We start from the raw sequence: 25,516 nt of genomic DNA on the forward strand, positions 1-25,516 counted from the left end.
TTTTTTTTTTAAACAGACACAAAGTCAGACATGCAGGACTTTATGTCTGGTTTAAAAAAAAGAACAATTTCACCGTGGAGAGCACAAAACGCTCACGGGCGCTCAAAACCATTCCAAAGAGCCTGGTTCTATGAAAAAAAGTAATTAATTGTGATTGACCACATTTTTTGGAAACCTGAATTCAATTTTATCAGCCACGCACAGGCCTGTAGAATAAAGAATTCAATTAGATAAAATCTTTCTGACAACTTGAAGGAGGCTAGAAATTCTCAAAAAGTAACACATTTTACTCCTATCTGAAGAAATTCAAGAACAGATGAGAAAAATAAGAATGATGAGACTAGTCATTGACATCTATCAGTCTGGAAAAGGTGACAAAGCCATATCTAAAGTTTTGGGACTCCAGTGAACAACAGTGAGAGCTATTATCCACAAATAAAGAAAACATGAAACAGTGATGAACCTTCCCAGGGGTGACTGGCCTATCAGAATTACTTCAAGAGTGCAGTGATGACTCATCCAGGAGGTCGGAACAACATCTGCAACACTACAGGCCTTACTTGCCTCAGTAAAAGGGGTTGGCCACTTTCAGACCAATATTGACAAACAAATGTACAATGGAAAGATATACAATTTCCCAATATACTTTATGTATCAATTCCTCACGGTTTTCTAGATCTCTGCTTGCTGTCATTCATTCTGTTACTTCTAGAGGATAAAACTCTGTCCATGGTCATGTGATTTACGGTCCCTGGTCATGTGATGAGTACACAGGTGCACAGCTGATTACCAGGCAGCTCTCTGTGCTATGAATATAACGAGCGGCACTTGTGTACTTATCACATGCTCTAGAAGTAACCGAATGAATGACAGAAAGCCGAAATCTAGAACACTGAGGAATTGATACAGAAAGTATATTGAAAAATTGTATATCTTTTTGTTTGTCAATATTGGTTATTTTCAGAGCTACAGTAATTTTTTTTTTTTCCCACTTTAACCCCTTCCCGACATCCGCCGTAATAGTACGGCGCTGCTGGGAAGGACTTCCCGCAAACCTGTATGCACACCATGCGCTGCGAGTGTCAGCCGTAATACACGGCTGACTATGCGCTGTAACACCCGCGGTCGGAACCGGGTCCGATCGCGGGTGTTAACCCCTGAGATGCTGGCGGTCAACTTGACCGCCGGCATCTCCGGGGTTTCGTTTTACGATGGTGCCGGTTTCGGGGGGTGCTGGTATTCGTAGGGGGCAACCCTTTGTCTGATCAGTGCCGTCCCCTTCACTTACCTGGCTGATCCTGCCAGGAATGGAAGCTGTCATCCTGTCATCCTGTCTCCATGGGGACAGAAAAAAAAGTGATAAAAAAGTAAAAATAAAAAAGTTTAAATAAGTTTAAAATAAATTATAAATAAATAAAGCCCCAAAAATCCCTTTTACCCCATATAAAATGTTTTATTATGTAAAATAAAGAAAAATAGAAAAAAACATTACATATTTGGTATCACCGCGTCCGTAATAACCTGAACAATAAAATTAAAATATTATTTAACCTGATCGGCGAACAGCGTAAAAAAAAAAAAATGTAGAAAACCGCACAAAATAATGATTATTCCCCACTTTTCCCTTACAAAATGTTCAATAAAAAGTAATCAAATGGTCATATGAAAACCAAAATGATACCAATAAAAAGAGGTCATCCCGCAAAAAATAAGCCCTCAACCAGCTCTGTCTACCGAAAAATAAAAATGTTATGCCATGCGAATCCCATCCCCACTTTGCAGAAAAAAATCGCAGCGCAGACAAGCAACAGTCGTGGTTTTGAAAATCGCAGCATGTCAATTATACCTACAGAAACGCCGGCGGCTTCCCCGTAGATATAATTGTAACAGAACGTCTGCGGAGGAAAGCTCCATGAACTTTCTGTTCAAAGCGCTGTGGGAAGAACCGCGATACGTTCACACCGTGGTTGTTCCTGCAGTGCTTTAGCGCTGCGTTTCCGGCCCGTGCTTTAAAGTCATAGGAAATGCAAGACAGATTGGGAACTGCAGACGCTTAAAATTGAAGGGCATGTCGCTTGGAAGCAACACCTGACACTGATAAGAGATATAATAGGAGAAATAGTAAATATAGAGCAGTCCTCACACAGTATTAGGGTCCATTCACACGGAGGAAAATGACGCTGTATTTGGTGCTGAATTTTCACAGCACACACTCACTTTATTTCTCCACTTGCGGAAAAAAAAAAAAAAGCTTCCTTCAGGCAGATTCCGCCTGCAAAAACCAACGCAGTCAATGTGTGGCGTAAAATCCAAGTCCTAGATTTGGGCACGGAATTGGCAAAAACCACATGAAAAAACTCTAGCGTTTTTTTTTCAAGGTCCATACATTATGCTGGAGGAAATAAAACAAAAAAAAAAAAAAGACTCAAAAAATGCTCCAAAAACCGCTTCAAAAAAACCATTTCTTAAGTCCTGAAACAGATTTTTTTCTCGACAAAATCTTCGCCAAAAAAGTTCTAGCAGAAAAAAGAACCCACTGAAGTCAATGGGAGGTTTTTATCTTTTCAGTGCTGAAATTCCACATCAAATTCCTCACCATTTTCCTCCGTGTGAATGGACCCTTAATATGACCTGAAGGAGCTGGCATCTCAACTAGATCTTTGTCTGCAGACGCCGATTTAATTAAAAGTAAACATGTATTGATCACGGCCCTTCAAAGTCATTGAGCCTGGAACAGCTGCCCCCTGTGCCTCCCTTCCCCCACTAACTACACCACTGGTTGTTAAATTAGTGAATTTCTTGATCAAGAAATCATGTTGGATCTATTTTTTCTTAAAATATTTCATGAGAAGAATAGGTGGTGCTACAACATATAAAACAGAGACCCATAGACCCTCTTAACCCCTTAAAGACCAGGCCATTTTTTGGTTTCGCATTTTCGTTTTTCCCTCCTCACATTTCAAGAGCCATAACTTTTTCATTTTTCAGTTCACAGAGTCACATGATGGCTTATTGTTTGCGGGACAAATTGTACTTTGTAATGGCACCATTCAATATGCTGTGCAATGTACTGGGAAGCTGGAAAAAAATTCAGAATGAGGTGCAATTGGAGAAAAAATGCATTTGCGCCATTTTCTTATGGGTTTAATTTTTACAGCGTTCACTCTCGGGCACCGACCGCTGCTGTTATTGGCAGGTCCTGGCTGTATTATACAACCGGCATCTGCCGTGTATGGAGCGAGCTCAGCGTGTGAGCTCGCTCCATACATCCCCATGCGACCCATGACGTACAGTTACGTCAAGGGTCGCTAAGGGGTTAATGAATGGCCAATGCTTTTTTCCAGTGAATTCTATAAAATAAAAAAACAAAACAAAAATAAAAAAAAACAAAACAGGGCACATATGGTAATACATCCAAAAACAATGTAGGCTTAGGTGTACAGTTGTGGCTGTGCTCCTGATAGAGGCAAAACCTAGTTAAAAGGGTATTCCCACGAACATAACCATTTTAAAATTTGGAGATAATTAAAAGTTAATCAATTTTGCAAATAAGTTTTTCTCTTAATATCTTGTGGTCACAAGTTGCTGTCTTGATCGGTTGCCAGTGGATACGATCATGATAGCAGGACCATTCTCAGGTCAGAAAATCAGACATGATTTCTTTATTGTGGCCGGGTTATTTTCTCATACATGTAGTGATCCTTCCGGATAACCCAGCTACAACACGAAAGTCATGGCTGGGTTTGTGACAAGTCCCAGACCATAGAAAGTTTCTGCACTTGCAAAATACTAAATCACAAATACTGCAACAATAGCTATACATATGAAAGAAGCTGAGGAGAACAGCAAAAGAGAATTTTTATATGTTGACTAAAGAGTACAATAAAATATCATGTCCAACATATAAGCTTAAGTGGACTTCTATGGCCATAAAAAAATCCTATAAATCTGATTTATTATTTTTTTTTACATAACCTTCACTCTACCCTGTATTCTAAACAGTCACATATCCCCCACATGAACACTTGCAAAGTGCAATGATCTAGAATGAGGTATATGAGAAAGAGGTTTTTGAACATAAGTTTTTATACTATTACTAGTTGTTGGGGGCACAAGACCTCCAGAGCTATGTTGTCTGTAGTTCCAAATTAAATAACAGGCCTGGATAAGCTACACCCATCCTTGAGGCCTGGAGAAATCACAAAGACACAGCTGGTGGTGTATCAAAATGACTGACATAGTTGGCCTGACAGGATTGGTTGTAGATTGATAACATAACCTGGCACCTGCTTATTGGCTAAGGCCTAATGTAATCTACATCTAATTATTACATTACAACAGGAAACTACCACCCCACAGTCACTGTAGATGTATATCTCATGGTTTGGAAGATAATTAGAGATCAAAAGGCTTTGTGCCAGTCTCGGAGCTAACATTCAATGGACTATAGAAATTCTGTGTTTACACACTCTACATTGACACAAAGGTGCAGCCCTGAAGTTGATCAGATAGATAAGGATCATTAACATGCCATTTCCTTATCACCTAAAGAAGGGTTTCTCTTCTTTGATCTTTTGTTTAAAGTCTTAATAGTACAAAGCCCATAGCGTATCCATGTTATTTAGTCTAACCAATTCCTTTTTGAGACAAAACTACTTATCTTTGATAGGGACAAGATAAGATAAGATAAGATAATCCTTTAATAGTCCCACAATGGGGAAATTTCAGTGATACAGTTTCATAGATGGTACAGTAGTATATAACAAGAGAGTAAAACACATACAAGCTCATGGCAGATAGAAAAATCCTAGGAATCATAGCAACTAAAAAGGAAAGAAACACAGACACACTGCAGGATCATTTAGTTCTCTGTGCGGATTGATGTTAATAATACAGCCGGATGTGGTTGGAGGACATGAGGAGGGGTCACAGCATGTAGATATAACAGGCAAAAAAAACGTTTTTTTGCAGAGGTAGGGGACATATGCAGCCATCATGATTAGAGATGAGTGAACAGTGTTCTATCGAACACATGTTTGATCGGATATCAGGCTGTTCGATGTGTTCGATTCGAATCGAACATCACGTGGCAAACTCCAAAAAAATTCGATTCCCCTCCCACCTTCCCTGGCGCTTTTTTTGCACCAAAAACAGCGCAGGGGAGGTGGGACAGGAACTACGACACTGGAGGCATCGAAAAAAATCGGAAAAAGTCATTGGCTGCCGAAATCAGGTGACCTCCATTTTAGACGAATAGTGGATTTCAAATCTGGGTCATATGAGAATGTGAACTTTGTGACTAAGACACAGGGATAGCTGTACAGACAGGGATAGCTAGGGATAACCTTTATTTAGGTAGGAATGTTATTAAAAATAACTTTTTGGGGCTCTATCGGGTGTGTAATTGTGATTTTTGTGACATAAACTTTTTCCAATAGGAATGCATTGGCCAGCGCTGATTGGCCAGAGTACGGAACTCGACCAATCAGCGCTGGCTCTGCTGGAGGAGGCGGAGTCTAAGATCGCTCCACACCAGTCTCCATTCAGGTCCGACCTTAGACTCCGCCTCCTCCGGCAGAGCCAGCGCTGATTGGTCGAATTCCGTACTCTGGCCAATCAGCGCTGGCCAATGCATTCCTATGGATTCCTATATTCACACTCGGCTCTGCTACATCACACACTCGGCTCTGCTATATCAGATGGGCTGACCGGCACATCAGATGTAGCAGAGCCGAGTGTGCACACTCGGCTCTGCTACATCACACACTCGGCTCTGCTATATCAGATGGGCTGACCGGCACATCAGATGTAGCAGAGCCGAGTGTGCACACTCGGCTCTGCTACATCACACACTCGGCTCTGCTATATCAGATGGGCTGATTGCATGGAAATCCCTGTCATCCCTGTCATTGCATTGGCCAGCGCTGATTGGCCAGCGTACGGAATTCGACCAATCAGCGCTGGCTCTGCTGGAGGAGGCGGAGTCTAAGATCGCTCCACACCAGTCTCCATTCAGGTCCGACCTTAGACTCCGCCTCCTCCGGCAGAGCCAGCGCTGATTGGTCGAATTCCGTACTCTGGCCAATCAGCGCTGGCCAATGCATTCCTATGGATTCCTATATTCACACTCGGCTCTGCTACATCACACACTCGGCTCTGCTATATCAGATGGGCTGACTGGCACACTGTGTAGTTCAGCAGAACTGGCTCAGCACTGCTAAGTCTCTGCATTCGCATAGGAATGCATTGGCCAGCCTTCGGCCAATCAGCGCTGGCTCTGCCGGAGGAGGCGGAGTCTAAGGTCGGACCTGTATGGAGACTGGTGTGGAGCGATCTTAGACTCCGCCTCCTCCAGCAGAGCCAGCGCTGATTGGTCGAATTCCGTACTCTGGCCAATCAGCGCTGGCCAATGCAATGACAGGGATGACAGGGATTTCCATGCAATCAGCCCATCTGATATAGCAGAGCCGAGTGTGTGATGTAGCAGAGCCGAGTGTGCACACTCGGCTCTGCTACATCTGATGTGTCGGTCAGCCCATCTGATATAGCAGAGCCGAGTGTGTGATGTAGCAGAGCCGAGTGTGCACACTCGGCTCTGCTACATCTGATGTGCCGGTCTGCCCATCTGATATAGCAGAGCCAAGTGTGTGATGTAGCAGAGCCGATTGTGAATATAGGAATCCATAGGAATGCATTGGCCAGCGCTGATTGGCCAGAGTACGGAATTCGACCAATCAGCGCTGGCTCTGCCGGAGGAGGCGGAGTCTAGGGTCGGACCTGAATGGAGACTGGTGTGGAGCGATCTTAGACTCCGCCTCCTCCAGCAGAGCCAGCGCTGATTGGTCGAATTCCGTACTCTGGCCAATCAGCGCTGGCCAATGCAATGACAGGGATCACAGGGATTTCCATGCAATCAGCCCATCTGATATAGCAGAGCCGAGTGTGTGCACACTCGGCTCTGCTACATCTGATGTGCCGGTCAGCCCATCTGATATAGCAGAGCCGAGTGTGTGATGTAGCAGAGCCGAGTGTGCACACTCGGCTCTGCTACATCTGATGTGCCGGTCAGCCCATCTGATGTAGCAGAGCCGAGTGTGTGATGTAGCAGAGCCGAGTGTGCACACTCGGCTCTGCTACATCTGATGTGCCGGTCAGCCCATCTGATGTAGCAGAGCCGAGTGTGTGATGTAGCAGAGCCGAGTGTGCACACTCGGCTCTGCTACATCTGATGTGCCGGTCAGCCCATCTGATGTAGCAGAGCCGAGTGTGTGATGTAGCAGAGCCGAGTGTGAATATAGGAATCCATAGGAATGCATTGGCCAGCGCTGATTGGCCAGAGTACGGAATTCGACCAATCAGCGCTGGCTCTGCCGGAGGAGGCGGAGTCTATGGTCGGACCTGAATGGAGACTGGTGTGGAGCGATCTTAGACTCCGCCTCCTCCAGCAGAGCCAGCGCTGATTGGTCGAATTCCGTACTCTGGCCAATCAGCGCTGGCCAATGCATTTCTATGGGGAAAAGTTAGCTTGCGAAAATCGCAAGCTGACAGGGATTTCCATGAAATAAAGTGACTTTTATGCCCCCAGACATGCTTCCCCTGCTGTCCCAGTGTCATTCCAGGGTGTTGGTATCATTTCCTGGGGTGTCATAGTGGACTTGGTGACCCTCCAGACACGGATTTGGGTTTCCCCCTTAATGAGTATATGTTCCCCATAGACTATAATGGGGTTCGAAACCCGTTCGAACACTCGAACAGTGAGCGGCTGTTCGAATCGAATTTCGAACCTTGAACATTTTAGTGTTCGCTCATCTCTAATCATGATAACATGTGGCAGTTCCTTTGGTAGGTGGTGAGATCTCATGCTCACATCTGATAGTATCTTGCATCAGCGCTATTGTCCATTAACCACAAAAAAAATGCCCCCAAATATCCCTCATCACAAGCCCTCCTCTTCCTTTCTTCTTACCACTGACAAGATGGCTGACAAAAGGCAATATCACTGGAAGACAAGTAATCTGGGCCCCCACTTCATGTAATTTATCAAATATAATTTTCAAACAATATTGTAGCCCTTCACATAGTGCAGACTACATATTGCAACCAGATCACAAATGTAAAGGACTTTTTATGTCGAAGTTAAGTATCACGCACGTTGTACCTAGTAGAGAAGAAAATAGTGAAAAAAAATGCCATAAGTTATTTTTCTGTACAGCAATATCCTCAGCTCAAGGCAACAGACAATTTAGGATCAATTAATAAATTACACATATTTTCCATATGATGCCACATATTTTTAGAAAATTCCAAACTATAGGGAGTAGAAAAAAAAAATAGGACAATATTTTCTTGTATTAGATTCCATAAAAATTGGCACTAGCAGTAGATTTCCAATGAGTAGCATTAAACCATCCCTGTTTTATTGGTACTGTCAACAGGCAATTGGTGGATGGTAGGTATCTGACACTGAGAATGCTGCTCTCAGTAAGGTAATGACTGGAGTTTGGGTCTGGGACTTGGGAGCTGCAGACTTATTCCCACACACCACTCCTGGTGTTGACACCCTTAGGGCAAGTTCACACTGAGTTTTTTGGTCAGGATTTTGAGGCCGTATTCACCTCAAAATCCTGACTAAAAAGACAGCTCTCATTGAAATCAATGGGAGCCGGTCAGGTGTTTTTTCCGGGAGCCGGCATGCTCTGGCTCCTGAAAAAAGAAGCCAAATATTCATTCTTCAGGCCGTTTCGCCTCGCGATTTGGCCTGAAGACATTTCCTCCTCCCGATTAGGCCCATTCATTGGGCCTAATCCGGAGTGGAGTGCGCAACTGGATGCCGGTGCAGTGCAACGGCAGTCAGTCGCGGCTACCCGTTTGAACTTACCCGTGTGAACTTACTCTTAGATGTGTGCAACATTTAGTTTAACCCCTTGAGAACGCATCCCAAAGGTGCGTTAAGGACACAGACGTGCTTTTCAAAAATGACATGTATCACTTTATATGGCAATAACTCAGAGACGCTTTAAAGGGGTTGTCCTATCACAAGGATTCTATCTATACTGCTTGTCAATGTGGATGTAAGACTTTTCCTAAATACACTGCTTCAGCAAAACTGCTTCGTTTGTCCACTATCTTACTTTATTCAATTCATTGTTGACACAGCCCTTGACTTATCTGCTCAAAAGTCAAGTGATGTAGCTGCCAGAAGAACTCATCTTCTGTTCTCCCAGTTATCAGGTTAGCTAATTCAATTGTGTTCATTATGGCAGAGACAGGCAGTCTCTGTATGTAACACAGAATGGAGTTGCTCCTGCCTGTACTTCATAGTCCAATATTGTGCATATAGTGTTGTTTGAGGACCTTTGATGACATCACAGGCCCTTCAGCCGCCCCATAGGATCATGCTATATGGTGGGCGGAGCTACACGCTAATTAGGGGGCGCAGCTAAATGACAGGTTGCATATGAAACCCCGCCCACCAAATGACGCAAGAAACCAGGAAGAAAGAAGATTTTACAGCAGTGAAGACTGGTGAGTATGCGACATGGGAATACCCCTTTAACTTACACAAGTGATATAGAGAATGTTCGTGACACATTGCACTTCATGTTAGTGGAAAACATTGATCAATATTTTTGTATTCATTTATTTATTTTAAAAAAGGAAATTTGATGGAAATTTGGAAAAAAAATTGCAATATGTGAAATGTTCTGCTTATCATACCTCCAAACACATTAATAAATTTTATCTGCTATATCTATATTGATTGGGCCTAATCCAGAGCGAAGCATTCAACTGGATGCACCAGCATTCAGTCGCGGCTACTCGTCTTTTCGACCAGAACCTGATGCCTCCCCCTCAGGTTCTGGTCCAAAAAACCCAGTGTGAACTTATCCTTAAGTGGGCTATCCTGGATACAAAAAGTTGTATATATGGGTGTAAACTGCTGCTTGGGAACACAGCAGGACTCAGAAGAGAATGAGCACCCTTGTATCCTACCAAGTGGGCACCCCTATATCCCTCCATAGCTTAATTTCCCCTTCCCCCCTCAACTAACAATGTTATACTTAAAGAAAAAAAAAACAACTCACCGAACTGTGTTCCTGTGGCGCTGCAGGCCCTGATTGTAATTTCTGTGGCTCGGCACGGCTCGGCATTATGCTTCCCTGCCACAGACATTATCAGCCAAAACAAAAGAAAAAAGAAGTTGTCTTTCAGCTCACCATATTATATGAAATGAAGTTCCCAATACAACTGATGTGTAAGCAAAAACTCCCAGGATTCGCTGGAGTAAGTTGAAACACTTTTCACGAACAAGATAAAAAAACGTGCTGGATAGAGGTGAAATCACTGCGTGCTTCCCAGAACAGCAGGACCTCACCCAAAAATGTCGGACTGTCCCACTCGATCTAGGGCGGCTGAGGGGGGCCCCATAGGGCCCTGTGTGGCTGCACCATTGCAGCATTGTTTGGAGATTTTGATGGACCTTTCTGCACAACATGTTGTTTTTGCCGAGCCCTGGAGGTGCTAGTAAATTGCAATTCCCCAAGGAGTGACCCATTTTTGTAGGGGCAATTTTAGAGTCTCTGCAAATGTGACATGGCATTGAAAAACAAAGAATCTAAGTCTGCGTTCCTTCACTTTTGCATCCTCCTGTGTGCCAAAACAGCAGTTTGTGCCCACATGTATGACATTGTTGTAACCAGGACAATGTACTTAATGTCATGTGTAGGTATCTTCGGGCACAGTAGAGAGGGAGCGTTATTTTGGTTTTTGAACATCATACCTTTTTTGCAGAGCCACTTAATTGCCAGTAAAGTGGAATCCACAAGTATGTGAACCCACTTTGGAAACTACACCCCTAAAGGCATTTATTAAGTGATGTAGTGAGACTTTTTAACCCATAGGTGTTGCATTAATTTAATTTCCAGAAATTTATGTGCAACTGATAATGAAAGGTAAAAACTGCAATTTATCCAGAGATTCGCCATTTCAGTGCCCGATATGTTGTGCTCTGCTTATGTCAGCAGAAGCACATGCTTAAAAAACTGTTAAGCAGGGGGTGTGGCCTGTAGCGCATGGAGAAAGACGTGTAGTGTCTAGGCTTCGCTGCTCACCGGTCAATTCAGCAGCACACACCAACCCACTGCTATCTTATCTAGTGCAGTATCAGCACGAAGCATCTCACTGACGGTGATGGATCGCAGTAGAAAGAAGAATACCCTGTTAAAGCTCACATAGTTCTTTCCCTTGGCTATGGTAGAGAACGCCCAAGATGTCGCCTTAATTCTTCCTCTGCGCAGAAGGCCTTGCCAGCCATTCTGAGTACTATATACAATACTCCTGATGCACTTATGCTACTGCCGTCATCAGCCAGCAATCAGGGATCTCATGCTTTGGTGGATTTACCCACACACGATTATACCTGCCTCACCTGTATTTTCTCCGATTATGGCTCCGTCCTTGCCAGCCACCCCAGGTTCCTACAACTTCCAGGCCCATTCCTCCTCAGGCATTGTAGCAGGGGACTCTTCTAAAATCAGCTTGAAATCAGCAATGAAAGCTTTATTTGCGGACTTTAGGTCAACTATTCACACTGAGCTGCAGCTCCTTATTGGCACTTTGCAATCTGAACTACACTCTCTGGGGGACCATAAGTCCCATATTGAAAGCAAGATGGCCGATCCAAAGGCTGTACTTCAAAAGTTAGTGGATGTACAGTACAGACAAAAAGTTTGGACACCTTCTCATTCAAAGAGTTTTCTGTATTTTCATGACTATGAAAATTGTAGATTCACACTGAAGGCATCAAAACTATGAAGTAACACATGTGGAATTATATACTTAACAAAAAAGTGTGAAATGACTGAAAATATGTCTTATATTGTAGGTTCTTCAAAGTAGCCACCTTTTGCTTTGATTACTTCTTTGCACACTCTTGGCATTCTCTTGATGAGCTTCAAGAGGTAGTCACCTGAAATGGTTTTCACTTCACAGGTGTGCCCTGTCAGGTTTAAATATGTGGGATTTCTGGGGTTGGGACCATCAGTTGTGTTGTGCAGAAGTCAGGTGGATACACAGCTGATAGGCCTACTGAATAGACTGTTAGAATTTGTATTATGGCAAGAAAAAAGCAGCTAAGTAAAGAAAAACGAGTGGCCATCATTACTTTAAGAAATGAAGGTCAGTCAGTCCGAAAAATTGGGAAAACTTTAAAAGTGTCCCCAAGTGCAGCTGCAAAAACAATCAAGCGCTACAAAGAAACTGGCTCACATGAGGAATCACATCAGGAAAGGAAGAACAAGAGTCACCTCTGCTGCGGAGGATAAGTTCATCCGAGTCACCAGCTTCAGAAATCGTAGGTTAACAGCAGCTCAGATTAGAGACCAGGTCAATGCCACACTGAGTTCTAGCAGCAAACACATCTCTACAACAACTGTTAAGAGGCGACTTTCTGCAGCAGGCCTTCATGGTAAAATAGCTGCTAGAAAACCACTGCTAAGGACAGGCAACAAGCAGAAGAGACTTGTTTGGGCTAAACAACACAAGGAATGGACATTAGACCAGTGGAAATCTGTGCTTTGGTCTGTTGTGTCCAAATTTGAGGTCTTTGGTTACAACTAGAGATGAGCGAACACTGTTCGGAACAGCCGTTCCGAACAGCACGCTCCCATAGAAATTAATGGAAGGAAGGTGCTTCCAGTCATTTCTATGGGAGCATGCTGTTCTGATCGGCTGACCCGAACAGTGTTCGCTCATCTTTAGTTCCAACCACTGTGTCTTTGTGCGACTCAGAAAAGGTAAACAGATGGACTCTACTGGTTCATACTGAACCAACATGGCTACCACAGCATCTGCAGCATCTTGCAGTGGCATGCTATTCCATCCAGTTTGCGTTTAGTTGGACCATCATTTAATTTTCCACAGGACAATGACCCCAAACACATCTCCAGGCTGTGTAAGGGCTATTTGACCAAGATAGAGAGTGATGGAGTGCTACGCCAGATGACCTGGCCTCCACAGTCACCAGACCTGAACCCAATCAAGATGGTTTGGGGTGAGCTGGACCGCAGAGTGAAGGCAAAAGGGCCAAGAAGTGCAAAGTGTTATGGTTTAGGGATCTCTGACCATGGACTGGCCCCTGACTGATAATTTCTCAGACAGGTTAAAGAAAAAACATACAAAAAGCAGAAGTATGAGCAGTTTGGAACACTAGTGTGGATACTCCTATACTCTGCCTTGCACAACTAGAATTAGCCATGGGCCCAACTAATTTGCCTGAGTGGGCGTGGACACAGCCAGAGAGATAACTAACCTAATAGGGAAACAGAAACCCCTGACTAGCTTCACATTTATGAAGGAGAAGCAGATACAGAAAAAGCCCCCACAGAGGTCTGACTGGACACAGTGAATTTGAGGGAACACAAAGTATAGTGTAGCAAATAAATGTGAAACACAGGAAAAACTGAACTAAAGCAAAGGGATAGGATAAACAGAACTTAGTATCACACACAAAAAACTTAACAAACAATCCAAACCTCCAAACAGCAAAAATAACCTAGGGTTCACTGCACCCCGAACACTATGTTTGGAGAATGAGCTCAATACTCAACCAAATCTGGATAGTGTGAACAGGTAGCAAGGACTGAATGGGCCAGGGCTCAGATGCAGATGATATTGCTGGCTTCAGGCAGACAGACCATGTCTGGGACCAGGCACTGAAGAATTAAGACCAGCATCAGACAACATGCCCAGCGGATATAAATATGAAGAGTAGGTCTCAGAACCGCCCACAGCTTGTAATAGCCTTCAGTACAACAGAGGACTAAACCCCTTCCAAGGCCAAGACACACCAGGCACTGATCCACAAGGCAACTCATCATGTGATCCATGCTTGCGTGCTACTGCAGGAACCGCATGCCTAGTGTGAACACTTTCCTGCAGCGCATCGGGTGATGCACGCGCCGAATGCTGCCACTCCACGCCTGAACCTAACAGGCCGAGAGCGCAAAGATCGGGTCGTAACACTAAGCATCTCTGGAAACTCGTTCAAGACTGTTGGAAGACCATTTCAAGTGACTACCTCTTGAAGCTCATCAAGAGTGTGCAAAGCAGTAATCAAAGCAAAAGGTGGCTACTTTGAAGAACCTAGAGTATAAGACGTATTTTCAGTTGTTTCAAACTTTTTTGTTAAGTATATAATTCCACGTGTGTTAATTCATAGTTTTGATGCCTTCAGTGTGAATCTACAATTTTCATAGTCAAGAAAATACAGAAAACTCTTTGAATGAGAAGGTGTGTCCAAACTTTTGGTCTGTACTGTATCTAACGACATGGAGGAGGAAGTATAGGCTTTGAAATTAAAATTGGCTGACATTGAGGACAGATCCTAGCAAAATAATGTATGGTTCTGAGGGATCCCCAGTCGGTGAAAGGAGATAAAATTGAGGCTTTTTTATTGGATTATTTTGCACTGCTCCTTCCTGATGCCTCTACCCGGGACTTGTTTATTGATCAAGCACATAGGCTACCCAAGCAAAAAAACTTACCCTCGCTGACTCCAAGAGATGTGATTGCCAGAGTGCATTTTTACCATTCTAAAGAGAAACTTATGGCAGTGGCTAGATCACTTCCTGGTTTATTAATGTTTATTTATTATTGATTATTTGTATAGCACCATTAATTCCATGGTGCTGTACAATTGAGGGTTTACATACGGTATGTAACATATACAAAACAAGTATAATACTAACAGTGACCGACTGACACAGTGGGATAGAGGGCCCTGTCCACAAGGGCTTACAGTCCCTGATCGCTTCAAAGATATCACCTTATTTGAGGACTTATCTGCAGCTATTATGTCGCATAGAACAGCATTTGCACCAGCTTCTAGAACCCTGCATGAACATGGCATCCTGTATGAATGAGGGTTCCCAGTACAACTTGTTATCTCTTACAATGCCTCCAAGTTTTTGGCAAATAGTCCTGAAGACGCCTTGAAATCTAAACCAAGAATGGAATCTGAACCAACTATGTTCTCTGGAGATACGACCTTCTCCACAATCGATGGCTGAGGAGTGGTCTACTGTACAGAGGGGAAAGAGACATCTCAAATGATACCATTGATATGCTATGTATTATGGAATAGAGCGGGATGTGCCTTGACGGCTGTCCTTGAATTTTTATGGAGCACCCTGATATTGGTGTCATCCATTCTGTCATGTTTTTCCTAACTTTTTTTTTAGCATGATTTGTGTACTCTACCAACCGGATTCTTCCAACTCCCAAAGGAGTGCCCACATTATTGATAGGCTGACCATGTCCTATTTGTTGTCTAACTCAAATTATTTGATGCGTATCCATCTGATTTCTTGTTTGGTTAGTTTATTTTTAGTTTATTTCTGCCTATTGTCTTACTACTGCAAGATTGTGCTCTCCCTACTAATACCTTGTTGTTGCTCTCCAAACTTCTTCCGTCACCCCAGCTCATATCGCCATTTTCTCATTTTTCATGGTATTTAAGGTATTGTCATTAAATGTGAGAGGCGAGGGCTTTTAATTCTGATATTATCTATCTTTAGGAGACACATTTAAATTGGGAAGATGCCTCTCACTTCCACCATTAAACACTACTCTATACAAATATTTTCTCATGCACAATGGAAGAAGCGTGGAGTGGCTGAGTTAGTCAAGAATACTTGGCCTTTACCATTGACCAGGAAATATTTGAGGTGGAGGGACGTTATACTATTTTAATATGTCATATTAATAATGTCCAGTATACAATAGTTACGGTTTATGCCCCCAATGAAGGGCATCTGAAATTTCTTCGCATGATTCTGTCCAAAGCTAGAGAAGTGGCTAAAGGGCACTTGATGGTAATGGGGGACTTTAACAAAATGTTATGACCCTCAATGGATTCTAATGCGCCTTAGACCATTTCGGAACCCACTACTAACTCCACTCATAAACATTCTACACTCAAATCCACTTTTTTATGTGTGGCGGCATCAACATCCTGCTGATCAGGATTATACCTTTTTACAAATCCACATCAAGTTTATACTAGAATTGATTATTTTTTATTGGATAAATTGATTCTTTCTCATGTGCAATCATCCGATATTAATATTCTGACATGCTCTGACCACTCACCAGTATCCATTGTTACACAAGAACAGTATTCATTCCGTCCCGATTCAGTTTGGAGACTTAATAATTATATATTACAGCACCTCCAGTACAGTACGGCCATGACATTCTCCTTGGCTGAATATTTTAGCTTTAATGACAGTGACCAGGTAAATGGTGCCACCTTATGGTGTCCATATAATATTTTAATGCGTGGACACTTCATCCAACAGACCTCTCATGCTAAAAAAAAACCCAGACAACAGTAGGAATCTTCTTTACTGACCCAGTTGCAGGACTTGCATAGATTAAATAAAACTTTATACTTCCCCGCTAGAGCCTAACAAATATCTGCCCTAAACTATGTCTTATAGTGTAAAATTGTGCAATACCCATTTCCATGGGGTCCACAGGTTGCCTTATTGTCATTACAACTAGGTTCTCTACCACCTGAGGATCAATGTATTATTTTCCACACTTTAGGGGGCTGTTCACACGGAATAAACGCAAGCTGATTATGGCAAAATACATGTGTAAAAAATACAGGTGTAAAAATCAGAATCCCATTGACTTCAATGCCATTTTTTACACGTGTAAAAAACGCGCCAAAAAACGTGTGTATTTTTTACACGTGTATTTTGCTATGATCAGCTCGCGTTTACTCCATGTGAACGGCCCCTAACTGTTGTTAGGACCAATAGATTCTAGACACTGGAAGATTACCATTGACATTAAATTGTCCTCGTAAAAGTATGTTGCAGAGCTCCAAATTAATAATTAATTAACAGGCCTAGATGGACTGCAGCCATCTTGACCTGGAGAACCACGCACACACACATGCAGCTGATAGTGTATCAAGTGAGTTCTGATTTATTGTTACAGAAGAGGCAATATTTATACAGACAAAAAACAGGTTGGACTTATAACATTTTAGTACTTGGCTGTGGAGTGCTGACTAATTACACTTCAACAGGAAACTACCCCCCTACAGTCACTGTATCTCAAGGCTCAGAAGATAATTACACATCAAAGACCTTTGTGTCACTTCTTGGATCTGACTTCCAGTGTTTCTATAGAACATCCTGTGTTACACACTCTTGACACAAAGGTGCAACTCTGAAGTCAATCAGCTAGATAAGGATTCATTAGCATTCCATTTCCTGGTAGCCCATAGCATCTTCATGTTAATTAGTCTAACCAATTGCTTTTGAGACAAGACTACATATCTTTGCTAGAGAAAGATGGATGACAAATACGAGATAGAAGATATGATTCTAACACCATTATTCCTACCATTTCAGAGATAGTACTTGGAGTGGCATTTAACTGTGCCATGGAACACATGTTATCATATAGATTTGATGTTTCCTCCTTTAAGCTTAACTGATGTGGTCTTGCATGCTAACTGTTATGTTTGGTATATGTGGGAGGATTTTTTATGTTTTGTATAGCGCAACCTTATCAGTCATCGCTTATACAATGGGACATTAATGTATCTTGCATGTGCAGTTGTTCATTACTTTTTTGGTTTCCGGACATGAACTGTTACGATTACCTATGTACTGTTTTATTATCCCTATGTCCCTTTCTTTCCATCTCTACCTTGCTTATTTACCCACTCCTTCTCACTTTGTATTGCTGGAATACTCTTTCCATTTTCTCACTGTTAGGTACTTGTATTTATGTAAAACTTTTCAATAAAATTCAAGTTATAAAAAAAATACAAAAAAAAAACCTGTTAAGCAGGTATCTTGAGCACAACAGCTTTTGGAGCATTCGTCTCTGATACAAGCTGGGCACATCATAAAACGCACTGAAATAACATATTCCTGGAAAAAAATGTCATTTTCTCCTATCACCATCATCTGTATATTCATTTCTGGAAAATAAGTTACAAAAACACTTGGGGATTAAAATTTTTTACTGTACCCCTGGGAAAATTCCTTCAGGGTGTAGTTTCTAGAATGGGGTCACATATCAAGGGATTCCACTTTACTGGTATTTCAGGAGCTCTGCAAAAGTGTCATGACATTCAAAAACCAATTCGTCTAAATCTGTGATCAAAAACCAAAATAGAGTTCTGTCTGCCCAAACAGAGATATGTACCCACTTATGGTATTAAGTAGGATATCCTGGGTACAACAATGCCATACATAGCACTAAACTGCATACACTGCGGTTTGGGCACACAGCAAAGCACATAAGGGAGTGCTGTGTGACTTTTGCAGCACAGATTTAGATGTTTGCTATATGGCCGACATGTCATGTTTGCCTCTCAAAGAATATCCTAGGGAGTGACCCAATTTTAAAAACTGCACCCCTCAAAGAATATCTCAAAGGGTGTAGTGAGCATTAATATTCTAGACAGGAATGCTCTGTGGTGTGAATATGTAAAGCTGTACAAAGTACTTTGAGAAAACCAAATTCCCTACTATACCCCCAGTAGCTCCTATGATTGGGGGGGTCACTGTGTGTCACTTCTGGTTTATTTTCCCTCGTAAGCTCCAAATCTGGGCTGTACCTTTTTATAGGCTTGCATAGCTTATACATTCCCTTTCTGCTGCAGCCAGTTGTGTTGTAATAATTTGGCGATTTTTGGAGTTTTTGTCTTCACATTGTACAAGCTGTTTTTCTGATGGTGTAGCCATATTAGGGCTGGGTTTTTTTCAGTATGAGTATCTCGTTTTGCAATGACACCATTTTTTGGTGCCTATAACTTATTGAATAAATTTTCTTAACTCTTTTTTTTTATATCTCCCTTCATTTTCCCCAATTTATGTCCCCCCTCCATCTGTCCCCAGTTTCATGTTGTCCCTCCATCTGCCCCAGTTTCATGTGCCCCTCCATCTGCCCCCAGTTTCATGTTCCCCTCCATCTGTCCCAATTTCATATCCCCCCTTCATCTGCCCCCATTTTCATGTCCCCCCTCTGCACCCATTTTCACGCTCCCCCTCATCTCTGCCCCAGTTTCATGTTCCCCTTCCATCTGTGGCCCCAGTTTCATGTCCCCCCCTCCATCTCTGCCCCTAGGTTACTGACACACACACAATCCACTCTGCATCTTACATTCCTCTCAGTACTACATCTCTTCATCTTCCGGCCGGAACACTAAGACACGCCTCCCTAGGCACGTGATGTCTGACGTCACACACAGGTCCTTGAGTTTTAAAATTCAGTAGTACTAGCTTTCTACCGATCACCCATCACTTTCTATTGTTGTTATAAGAGCGGGGGAGTAATCAGGGGAAAGTAAAACACTAAAGGGACATAGCTGGACATACAGGGAGCTGCGCAGGGGCCGCAAACTATCATCCCGAGTGCCACAGTTGGCCCGCGGGCCGCAAGTTTGAGACCCTGGCTAGAGCTTCCCTGCTCATACGTGTACTCCTCGTTCCTGAGGATGAAGAAAAAACAGGACATCAATGTATTTGAACAGTCAATCATATATATCCCAGACATGGAAAGATCAAAACCATGTATAAGGGATCCTTAGCTGTCACTAAATATTGTCCACATAAAGAACTTGGGGAGTTATATTACTCTCAAATAAATATCAAGATTAAATAATAATTACAGGTTTGGCTGTGGGTGAAATATAGGGAAAGATAGGTACACCCATGTATGTATGTATGTACAATGAACCCCAAGGCATAGGGAGGTGAACAATGATGTCCTGCTTTTAGTGTCCTCAGAAACAAGGGGTACCTGTCAGAGCAAGGGAACCTCTAGGTTGATATAATATGGTGGCTGTGGAGGGGTCTGCCTACATATTTTTCTGATTAGTTTGAAGCCTGTCCTATCTGTCTTTTAATTATTTATCAATAAAAGTTATATTTTAGTTTATTATTATTATTGTGGGAACCCGCTTCTGTGACTACCTTTTTGATTATACTAAAGAAACCCACATATGCTTACTTTATTTTGTTTTATAGGCTATGGTTGAGACTGTTAACAATCTTCTACAGCCACAAGCTAAGGAGGCATGGCAAGATTTAACAGAAAAGGACCAAGTACGTGCAGCCACAATGCTACTTGACACAGTTGAAGAAGGAGCCTTTGTATTAGCTGATAATCTCCTAAAAACGGACATTGTTAGAGAAAATACAGAAAATATCCGTAAGTGAAATAAATTCCACCATTTTTTTTTTCATTTTGTTGGTTTGGAAAAATACATATCTGTTTACTTCAGTTGATACAGGGACATTTTCCAGATTTGTGTCAGAGTGGGTTCATGCTGCTTCTGTTTCTATGCTTCAAAAAACAGCCTCAAAAAACAGCTTAATTTTTAGAAGTATTTTTTTTAATTGAAATATTTTAAGGCATCTTTTGAGAAATTTTTAAGCTGTCCAATTGATTTCAATTGGATTTGTATCATATTTTCATCTTCAAATAGGACAGGATACTTATTTTTCAGATAGTTCTGTTTCCTCAACTAGAAAAAGAAGCTACCCGACTGTCATTGAAATCAATAGAAGTTTTCAGGAGTTTTTGGAGCTGTTTAGGTGGGAGAAAAGTCTCGCAAAATGCTCCAAAGGATGCATCATGAATTGACCCTTAGGGACCCTTCACACGGAGGATACTCTGGCTGATTCGGAATGTGTAAACGTTCCGAATCAGCAGCGTTTAAAGCAGGTCCCATTGCTTTCTATGGGAGCCGGCATACGTGTGCTCCCCATAGAAATGAATGAAAGCAATGGGACCTGCTTTAAACCCTGCTGATTCGGAACGTTTATATGTTCCGAATCAGCCAGAGTATCCTCCGTGTGAAGGGGCCCTTAAGCTAAGGCCCCTAAAGTCAGGAATGATCCAAAATCAAGAATGAGTTGAAAAGAAATGGGAAATATAAAAGGAGGCACTGCTACTTCTTCTTTGAGTTAAATCCATTCCTGGCTTTGGCTCAAAACACAGCAAAATCAAAAACAAAAAAGCAGCTTTTCTACAATGTGCAGCTTTAGCCTTAGGCTGAGGCCCCACGTTGCGGAAATGCAGCTTTTTTTGTTGCAGATTTAGTTGCGGTTTTTTGAGCCAAAGCCAGGAGTAGTTTGAGCAGAAGACAGAAGTATAAGAACTTCCTAGATATTTCCCATTCCTTTAGTAGCCATTCTTAGCTTTGGCTCAAAAAAATGCAACAAAATCTACATCAAAAATAGCTGTTTCCACAATGTGGGGCCCTAGCCTTATATAGACTTTCTTCAAGGTAGAGTAAAACAACAACAACCACAGAATTTGAAATGTGCTTTTCTCATAATGGATTCAAAGCACAGTCCAGCGGTTAACCAAACAAAATATTGCAATATTATATCAAACTGAATAAATGCATTTTGAGTCCATTTAAAATTGAGTCTTGATTTAAAAGAATTCTCTGATTGGTCAAAATAGCAAGTTCCGGCTAAATGGGCGAAGGGATGGGCTCCTTATTTAAGGTGCATCCTGCGGATGGACAGTTTATTTGTGCCCTCTGTTCTAGGAGCTGGAGTCGGAGGTTTCAAACATTCTTTTAAAGAAGACCTTTTACCTCCTGGGACACATGCCGTGTAATACACCGCTAGAAAGCCTTTCCCTTTCTGTGCCCCTGGTGAAGAACTATTGGTGTCGGTACCGTAGCTCTTCATTGTCAGAAGGGCATTTCTGACAGACAATCCAGAACGCTCTTCCTCACAGCAACATCCATAGCGCTGTACTGTGTGAGAGGGCGTTGCTTATCACCCAGCCATGACACTGAGCGGTGAGGAACAGCGGTGAGTACAGCACAATAGACGCTGCTGTGAGGAAGGGCGTTCCTGACTGACTGTCAGAAATGCCCTACTGACAGTGAAGAGCTACAGTACTGGCACCGATAGCTTCTTCTCTGAATACTCTGCCTGCTGATTCTGTCTTTGGCGAACGCGTCCAGACTTTGACCCCTTGGCCTGTTTCTGGATACATCTTTTGTCTTATGATTTTGTCTCTGACGTCCTCTCCTGGTTTTGACCTGTGCCTGTATGACTAATCTCCTATTCCAGTCCAGTTGAACTATTTGTTTTGCCAGTACTGAACCCTTAGTAAGATGGCATTTTGTGTATTTCCTGTCCGTCGCCATCTTGGTTCCTGCCCGCTGATTATTTGCACTTCGGCACCTGATCACTCAGTTCCTAAGTATTGTGTTTGAAGCCTGCTTCTCTCAGTCCTCAGTTTGGGCCAATTGATCCCAATTGGTTCTATTCTAACACTGCACTACGAGTTCCAGCATACTACCTGTAGCACTACAAGTTGCAGCACTACCTGCTGCACTGTGGATACCTTCTACTACTACTGCACTACAGATCCCAGTCATTGGTCTCTGAAAGCCCAGTACAAGAGTTGTGACAGAATACTTAGGCAATAATGACGGATGCCGTCCTTAAAAGCAAGAATCGACACATAACGCCCAGGTATTCGACCTAGCAATTCAACAACTACGTAACCGGGCTACACAATTGGAGACCGACATACCCATTCCTGCAGCCATTCCTATTTCTAATGCATAAACAAAAGAGGAAAAAGTAGGAGAGGCACTCACCCATTAGGGAATTTCTTCTAAAAAGGCATCCTTTATTAGGGTTTTAACATTAAAAACAACCTTTAGGGAGGGAAGAGCAGCATAGATGGTGACTGAAAAAGGCTTGAAAAAGCGCTCGGAGGAGCATGAAACGGCTGTTGCCTTTTTCAGTCACCATCTATGCTGCTCTTCCCTCCCTAAAGGCTGTTTTTAATGTTAAAACCCTAATAAAGGATGCCTTTTTAGAAGAAATTCTCTAATGGGTGAGTGCCTCTCCTACTTTTTCCTCTTTTGTTTATGCATTTTCCTATGCTGGTTTCTTGGATGTTGAGCACCCCCAGGACTTCTAGGGCTGGTCGTCCCTCCTTGTACCTGTTTCTGATTGTTTATTAAGATTATATGCATATAGAATCAGCAGTGCCATCCTACTTTTCTGTTTTACTGGACTTTATATTCCTATTTCTAAGTTACCACCATTTACATTTGAATTTGACAAATTCCATGGCTTCATAAATCAATGGCAGTTATTATTTTGACACCTACGCAAGCCAGTTCCCTACCGATCGGTCCAAGGTATTGTATATCATTCATGATTCTGACTCATAAAGCCATTGGGCCACCCTGTTAATTGAGACTAATGATCCTCTTTTAAGTAACCTGAACAATTTCCTCATAGCCATGAGTCAAATGTTTGATGACCCTAATCGGCGCACTACTGTTGAAGCAACTATATTAACCTTACGCCAGGCCAGGCATTCCATCTCTGACTATGCTATGGAGTTCCGGAGCTGGGCTATTAATATAAGCTGGAACAGTGATATTCAGCTTCCACTTTGCTGTAAAGGTTTGTCCAGTACTGTTAAAGGGATTCTACCACTAAAACACATTTTTTTCTAGTTACCACGTCGGAATAGCCTTTAAAAAGGCTATTCGTCTCTTACCTGTGGAAATGCTCTCCGCCGCGCCGTTCGTTCAAAATACTGGTTTGTACCGGTATGCTAATGAGTTCTCTCACAGCGATGGGGGCATCCCCATCGCAGGAGCAGTGATGGGGGCGTCCCCATTGCAGCTCGAAAACTGACCGCAGCGCCGCCTCTCTGGTCTTCCGTGTCCTCCCTTTGCTTCTTTAGCGTCTGTCGGACGCCTGCGCAGTACGCTCTGTTCGGCGGTACTGCGCATGCGCAAAATTGCGGTCCCAGCCATAGTGCGGGCACCGCAATTTCGCGCATGCGCAGTACGTTCGGCAATCTTCGCCGAACAGAGCGTACTGCGCAGGCGTCCGACAGACGCTGAAGAAGCAAGGGGAGGACACCGAAGACCAGAGAGGCGGCGCTGCGGTCAGTTTTCGAGCTGCAATGGGGACGCCCCCATCGCTGCGAGAGAACTCATTAGCATACCGGTACAAACCGGTATTTTGAACGAACGGCGCGGTGGAGAGCACTTCCACAGGTAGGAGACGAATAGCCTTTTTAAAGGCTATTCCGACGTGGTAACTAGAAAAAAATGTGTTTTAGTGGTAGAATCCCTTTAAAGATGAGTTTGCCCAAGCGGGGGCTCCCTCTGGCTTGCATGATTTTATTAACCATTGATACTTGCATTACAGAACACAGACGAGAGAGAAAGAGAGAGACATAAATCAGCCCCTTGTCTGTTAAGGGTTCTCTGAGCCTTCCCGGGGGGCTGATTCTGAACTGATGCAAATAGATTCCCTACAGAGGCGTCATAGTAAGGACCATAATGAACACAGGCTTTGAGAAGTCTTGTGTCTGTACTGTGGTTGTCCGAGTCATCACCTTATGAACTGTCCTAATTGTCCACTTACAACTGCTGCAGCAGTTGCAGAATGGGACTTCTCTAATTCTGTGTCAGTTGTTTCAGAGCCAACTCTACCACTGAATTCTGTCATGTCCTCATGTCATCTTCACAAAATTAGATCTTCGTGAAGCATGTAATTTAGTCCGCATCAGGTCTGGGGATGAAACGAAAAACTGTCTTCAGATATCGTTATGGATACTTTGAATACCTGGTCATGCCATTTAGGCTTTGTAATGACCCAGCCACCATCACCTCTAATAAATGACATTTCCAGAAATCTTCTAGACCTCTTCACAGTGATCTATCTGGATGATATTTTTGGGACATGTGGGAGAGAACCATCTCTACATAAAGCTTGAAAAATGTGAGTTCCATAGTTCGGAAGTTCAACTATTGGGATACATGATTACACCACAAGGGCTGAGCATGGTCTCTAGTAAAATACAAGCAATCCTTGATTGACCCTTCCCCAGGAATGTTAAATAAGTTAAGCTCTTTATTGGATTTGCCAATTTTTATCAATGCTTCATTAAGAATTTTTGAGGAATTGTCTTCCCTATCACTCAAATTACAAAAAAGATGACCACTTTTACCTGTTCATTCCAGGCACAAGAAGCCTTTGACCACCTAAAGACAGATTTTTTATGTAGATTGTGAGCCACATATAGGGATCACAATGTACATTTATTTTCCTATCAGTATGTCTTTGTAGAATGGGAGGAAATCCATGCAAACACAGGGAGAACATACAAACTCCATTCAGATTTTGTTCCTGGCAGGATTCGAACCCAAGACTCCAGTGCTGCAAGGCTGCAGTGCTAACCACTGAGCCAACGTGTTACCCCGAAGACAGAATTTACTACAGCTCCAGTGTTAATTCATTCTGATCCTGAACTGGCCTCTATAGCAGGGCAGCATAACAGAGGCACTGTCTCCCTGTTTACATCTTGGGAGACAAATTTTCATATTCTTCCCATGTTCCCTTGCAGTGGAGCAACTATGGCTGTATAAGTCTCCACACACCTGAGAAGGTGGTCTCTCCCTAAGGATAGACATTAT

At 42.7% G+C, this 25,516-nt stretch overlaps 1 protein-coding gene across 1 annotated transcript in view; it reads left to right on the top strand.

Annotated features, from left to right (window-relative positions):
- Positions 1 to 25,516, top strand: part of ADGRL3 (adhesion G protein-coupled receptor L3) — an 877,296-nt gene that overhangs the window by 467,380 nt on the left and 384,400 nt on the right. The window contains exon 13 of the mRNA XM_075282777.1: positions 20,058 to 20,241. Coding sequence (XP_075138878.1) covers positions 20,058 to 20,241 — 184 coding nt within the window. The remainder of the gene's footprint in view (positions 1 to 20,057; positions 20,242 to 25,516) is intronic.

Source organism: Leptodactylus fuscus, chromosome 1 (assembly GCF_031893055.1).
Source record: "Leptodactylus fuscus isolate aLepFus1 chromosome 1, aLepFus1.hap2, whole genome shotgun sequence".
Classification (NCBI taxonomy): domain Eukaryota; kingdom Metazoa; phylum Chordata; class Amphibia; order Anura; family Leptodactylidae; genus Leptodactylus; species Leptodactylus fuscus.